At 36.5% G+C, this 6,338-nt stretch overlaps 1 protein-coding gene across 1 annotated transcript; it reads right to left on the bottom strand.

Moving 5' to 3' along the window:
• Positions 1 to 1,525: 1,525 nt before the first annotated feature.
• LOC133729104 (wall-associated receptor kinase 5-like) lies at positions 1,526 to 4,737 on the bottom strand. The gene is made up of 3 exons (XM_062156576.1): positions 3,720 to 4,737; positions 3,414 to 3,587; positions 1,526 to 2,994 (listed from the first exon to the last, which is right to left on the bottom strand). Exons 1-3 carry the CDS (start codon positions 4,669 to 4,671, stop codon positions 1,766 to 1,768), a joined length of 2,355 nt encoding a protein of 784 aa, XP_062012560.1. The 5' UTR covers positions 4,672 to 4,737; the 3' UTR covers positions 1,526 to 1,765.
• Positions 4,738 to 6,338: the final 1,601 nt, after the last annotated feature.

Here is a 6,338-nt window from a genome sequence, read left to right as displayed (position 1 = left end):
CGTCGGTTTTCGGTACGGGACCGGTTCGGGTTCGGGTTTTCGGTTTCAGGTGCTCAGCCCTAAATATTGTTATTCTCGGACCACAGAGCCCATAACAACATGAAGAACATACAAACCTGCTCCTCCCTACAACTTATTCAAATACCCACGCATTTTGTTTAATACTATAAGTTTGATAAAAAAAATTTAAGTGCCCCACCTAAATTAAATTTTTAGCTTCGCCAGTTATAGTTGCAGGTCAATGCCATGCGATGCCATTTGGATAGGGGAGATGTTGTCCTCATCTCTCTGCTTCTCTGTCTCTTCCAGTAGCGTCCATGTCCACATTGAGGTCTTTCTTCATTTTTCCGGTTAATTGGGACATGTGATGGAACGGAGTTGGTAATACAATAATACTAGATGAGCAAAGTGCTTATTATAGCCAATCAAGCCAAGTTGCAGAGTCTTTCTTTTTTATTTTGATTTGTTGTCAAATAATTAAGTGCAAAGTCAAAAAAAGACCCGGTGGTAATTAGTTACTTGCGTTTTAAGTTTAATTTTAGCTATTCGCTTTTTTGGTTACCTGCTATATCCTTTCATCCGCACAGGAAATCAAATTTAGCATGACTATCAAGAACATCGAATCACATTATAAACAAAAAATACCTAAGTGAAAAGTGAAATCAATTACTTAAAAGATGACGTGACACATATGAGTTGTTACCTAAGTAATTTTACTTTCAGTCGTAACTATCATAATGAAAGAGATAACAAAAAACTATAAATCATGTAAGCTAAACAATACTGAATTTAAAAACTAATATTTCTTAATACCTACAACAAGTAGAAAGTTTGTTAAATAAGTGATGCGCGAGGAATGAGTTTGGTTTAGTTAATTAGCGACTAAGCGAGCTGATAAGATACTACTAACAAACAAGTTGAAGCTAAAATATGAATCGACCCATTTGTTTGCTTCTTATATCTCATAAGAACTATATTTCCTTTTGGTGACGAATACAAATTATGTCACAACTCAAGATTGATGACCAATACGCTATGAGCAATAAGTTAATTATATATATCCTTGCAATGATCTCGATCCCATATCATATATTAATATAAACTTGGGTGAAGTAATACATATGGGGTTTGACTTATCTTTAATCCTAGCATCCCGCGCCAGCTATATAAACTTATTTCTACCCAGCTTCATAAAAAAAAATGCATATTAAATTATTTAGTAACTTACTGAATTAGTACTCTACATTGTTTAAATTAAGTTGATCCCAGTGAGGAAGCAAGAAATTTCACGTTCAGATTAGCTTAGTGTGTTTTGGTTTAGATTTGTTTATGCACCCCGCCAAGGGAAAGGTTGTTGCAACCTTTAATCCCTAGATTAGAGGAAATCTAATCATAATTGGTCAAAATCATCTATTTACGCGTTTAACTGTGTACCTAATCGTAATTGGTAGAAGCTACCGGTTATGAAGAAAATTTAAGACATTTCAAGTGTTGCTTTAAATAAGGAATAATTCCTTGCGCATGAAGTAATAAGAAACGGCGAACAGTTTACAGGAAAAGAAGTACAACTAATTTACAACTGATCACATTTAGCCAAAAAGTAAATTTACAACTGACATTAATTAGATACAGCACTACAGCAGTATGATAACAAACATTTTAATTAACGCAGCACTACTCAACTCAAAAGAAGTAAAGCAACCGGAGAAATTAAGAACAATTCTCCATACATAACTAGCTGTGAAAGAGGAAGCTAATTGATGAACTATCTCCCATCGTCATAAGGCTTCATCATCTGGGATTGATTCTGCATGCTCTGGTCGTAATCGATACTGGTCATGACTTCACCTTCATCACCTCTAACATCAACAGCGTAAGCGTTTGAAGGTGACGCCGCAAGCAAGTAGTCGGTCTCTTTAGGAGAGGAGTCAGGCTTTCCCCCCGGATGCTTTGCCATAACTGCCAAAATACCCTCTAGCTCCATAGCTACTTCTTTCATGGTAGGCCTATCCCCTCCTTTCAAACTTAAACATCTTCTAGCGAGATGGGCCACTTGTTCAGCTATTTCAAAACTTCCCTCTTTGATTATTTCATGATCAAGAATCTGAGCCAAGCGATTCTCTACCACCGACGTAACAAAAACGTTTGCTAGGTTTCTCTCTGCCTCAGGCTTCTTGTAAGAAATTGCCACTTGACTCGTTATTAGCTCCACAAGGACAACCCCGAAACTATAGACATCACTCTTCTCTGTCAGTGTGTTTGATTGAAGATACTCAGGATCCAAGTATCCTAGCGTCCCTTGCACTAAAGTAGACAACTGATTTTGATCTTCAGGAACCAATTTTGAAGCTCCAAAGTCCGACACTTTTGCTATGAAGTTCTCATCCAGTAGTATATTGGTTGCTTTCACATCTCGGTGCACGATTTGCATGGAAGTGGAGTAGTGCAAGTATGCTAGTGATCCTGCTGTTTCTGTTGCTATCTTCATTCGTAACCCAAAAGAAAGCGGTCCCTTGCCATTTTTTTTATGAATGTGCTCATAAAGTGTGCCATTGCTGACAAACTCGTAAACTAATAAAGGCGTTTGAGTCTCTAAACAACAACCTAGGAGCCTCACCACATTTCTATGGTTGATTTGAGAAAGAACAATCACCTCATTAATGAACTGATTACTTTGGGTCATTGGAGCATTGCTCTTTGACACCTTAATGGCAACCTCCTTTTTATCTGGCAACGTTCCTTTGTAAACAAATCCATAGCCTCCTTCACCAATTTTTCCGCTGTCATCGAAGTTGTTTGTGGCATTCTTAAGCTCTTCTTTCGTAAAGATTTTGGCTGCTTGAGGTCCATTGAAATTCTCCAACTTTTGTTGTAACAATAAGCCGCCATTCTCTTTGAAGTACTTCTCCTTGAGTTGCCTGAATTTTCTTCTCTTCATTCCGCAATATATCCAAAATGTTAGGACAAGTACCACCACAAAGCTTAAACAGACACCTGCACATATTTATGATACAACTCAATCAACATTTAATATTAAGAGTTCGACTAAATAAAATATTTTTAATCTCGATAGTTGAAATTAACTCCAAGTGAAGGAGATCATGAATTCGAACAAAATTTTTATTTCTCAGTAGGCTAGAGATTGAGGTTTGGTTAACCCAAAAATTCACTAAACGTTCAAATTTCTCAGCACTAGTTGTTATAGAAGTAGCACAAATGATAAGAAGTAAATCACTTGCTAGCTAGCTAGGTATACAGTGAAATTTGTGATACTGTGTTCTTCCAGTATTGGAAGTTTCGACGTTTTAACACAAGATCAATCTTTTTCAATATATTGTCTTGAACATGCAATTCTTAAATAGGCTAATTAACCTTTCAAAAAAAAAAAAATAGGCTAATTAATAGGTCCGTACCCAGTGAAATTTGGAGGGAAGTATTCTTTGGTTTTCCGACGATTTTGACACAAGGATTGTCGTTATTGTGATCATTTGTTTGGCCTTCGGGACATATACAGGAGTAATTTCCTATTAAATTTGTGCACTTTGAAGTAGGATGGCAGATGGTCGAATTAGTACACTCATCAACATCTGAAAACAAAACCGAAAAACAAATATATTAGTTAGAGATGGATCAGGTACAAATTTACTAGTTCAATGTGATGGTAACCAAATAGCATATATAGCTAGATGACACAAAACTTATTCGACAAAGATTCTTACCTTCGCAACCATCAAGGACGTATGGGTTCCCCTGGTAACCTTTCTGGCACCGGCAAAAATATCCACCAGAAGAGCCGTTGACACATTCAGTATTTGCGGCCTTGCATGCATAAGAAATTTGATTATTAGAGGCTGCTTCACAGTTGTCCTTCCCAATTTCCCAGTTAACAACCACCGGAAGCTCCGGCCTTGTGGTGCTGTCTAGCTCTCTAAAAGTTGCATTCCCGGCGAAGGTGAAATTGCGTTCATCCACAATGAAACCGTAGCTACACGGGTAGTCTAGTCCCCACTGTGATGTGCTTCCAAGGCCTGTACCGATTGTCCACACATCCAACGTAATATTGTGCAGTCCATTTACAATGGAACCTTTGGTACACCCGATGCCACTGCAATTCTGGGGGAGCTCTCCAAGAAGATCTTGACACAAGCTCACGCCGCTTGTCCCCAGTTTCTCGATTTCTTTTGGCTCTGGGTCGACTTGGCTAACAAAACCTTGATATAGTGTTATTTTGTTACACCCAATGATGTAAACTGTGTTTTTATCAGAGATGGTATAACCAGAGGGAAGGATGAGCTGACTGTGTCTGTACAAAGATTCGTCGTATGAATTGTTGGTATAGCAGTTTCGGGATGTTGGCAACATTACTTGCATCTCATTCACACCTACAGAAATGTTGGTAATACTTTGATTAAGGATATCACCGTTCAAGAACTTGAGTAATGGTGGCGTGGTGGCCCGGTCACAAGTGACCTTGAATTGCTGTTCTTCTTGTCCCGGCAACTCCAGATAACAGCGAGGCTCTATGCCGAATGGATATGGAATTTCGACATCACCACAGCGGTCCGAGCAGGTTGCAGGCCTGGGCTCCTGAGCAGATGCTAGCGTTACTGCCACCATTAACAAAAAGGATTGGATAATAAGCATATGCACCCTACCATGTATTGAGGCCATGACATTAAAATTAAGGAATAATTCACGATAAACACTACAAATTGTGTGTATTGTTATGATGTGAAAGTAAGTGCTAGCAGCAATGTCTTTTATAGAGGTCTTTCTCTTCTTCAAGTAATATCCCTGTTCCCATTGTGGTCTTTCTTTAAAATTAATTGGTAATAATGATAGTATTTTATTTTTTTTTTTGGCAATTGCTAATAATGAAAGTACGAAACTAATGCTCAATGAAGCCCCGACCATGCAATAGTCAATTAGCCAATGGGTAAGAGCGAGTCCTTTCTTTTTTGTTTTTCTTTTTTGTCCTAATCTCAAATTAAGCGACCAACTAAAAACGCGGAAACATTATATATTAATTCACATTCTCTAAAAATCAAAAATCAAAAATAAAAAGAATTAGTTCACAAAAACAATATTGATATCCAGTACATTTTGATTTAATAACATAAGTCTCACATTCATAAAGTGGTGGTCATGAGTTCGACTCATGAAATACTAGTTTTTATAATTTTCCATTATTGTTGATGTGTACGTATATAAATTAGATTTTTAAAAAGAAAAAACAATATTGGTAATTGGTCTATAGATTAAAAATTTGTTAGGATGTCTTATGGTGTTTAGATTAGATTAAAGTATACATAATTGATGTATGGCCATATAGATTAGAAAGACCAGCGACGAAGAAGTTAGAAGTCTTCATATAAGACATTTCAAGTTGTTCATCACACACCCCATTCCTACTTCAGATTTCTATATAATTCTGAAAGTGAGAGTTTTAACCCTAGAATTCAGGTGTAACTATCTTGGGTTAAGTTGGACAGAGATATTTATTTATTTATTTATTTTTTTTTTTAAATGACTTTGGAACCCAGCCAAGCTGAGAGGCTCATCCCCACGTTTGACTTATTATATTAAAACTAGTAGTGTGCAAAGATGGGGACATAACACCTTAACCTCTATCCTCCTAGATTACATCCTGGATAATCACATGAGTCTCTTCTAACCAAATATCCTGGATAGAGATATTTATTTTGTCAAATTTGTAAAGTTAATTGCTTGTTCACAAGTATTGTCATGGCCTCAAAAGTTGAAAATCTGCACGTGGGTTCCTGATCACATTTAAATTAGAATCGAAATATTAATACAATTACTCAACTTGAACCTAAAGTATTGGCTCGATTAGTTGACTTCTTAATTTTTATATATCCTGATTATTTTTTTATTCTTGGTGAGAGGGCATGAATAATAAAAATGATGTCACCAACTCGAGATTGATTATCTCTACTAGAAGACATAGACTAGTTGTATATGACTACATATATAGATCGGAGTTTTCTTTGATTCCCGCAGTGTGCACCAGCTTGATTCATAATTAAATATCTACCTGATCATTTACCTGTAAACAATATTGTGTGAACACTCTCCATATTAATGAGTTTTTGTTTTAGATCTATTTAGACACCCATGGTATGGTTGATGCAATCATTTACATATCAAAATATATAGGTAGTTCCGACTACTCTCTGCAATGTTGAGGAGAATTATTAACCACCTTTTTAGGTATTATATTCATTCCACCTTATAGTAGCTGATGTAACAGAAAACTCAATTAATCTATCACAAAATTTTATTAAATAATGTGGTTGTGCGGCCTATATCACATTAGT

This window comes from Rosa rugosa, chromosome 2, assembly GCF_958449725.1.
Source record: "Rosa rugosa chromosome 2, drRosRugo1.1, whole genome shotgun sequence".
Lineage (NCBI taxonomy): Eukaryota > Viridiplantae > Streptophyta > Magnoliopsida > Rosales > Rosaceae > Rosa > Rosa rugosa.
Note: the sequence above shows the minus strand (reverse complement) of the source record. Positions and strands in the feature narration are given on the sequence as shown.

Coding starts and splice junctions, on each gene's coding strand:
- LOC133729104 (XM_062156576.1), bottom strand. CDS start 4,671: ATGGCCTCAATACATGGTAGGGTGCATATGCTTATTATCCAATCCTTT. Junction 3,588..3,719: donor CGTCCTTGATGGTTGCGAAG/GTAAGAATCTTT, acceptor TTTTGTTTTCAG/ATGTTGATGAGTGTACTAAT. Junction 2,995..3,413: donor TTCCCTCCAAATTTCACTGG/GTACGGACCTAT, acceptor AAATATGTGCAG/GTGTCTGTTTAAGCTTTGTG.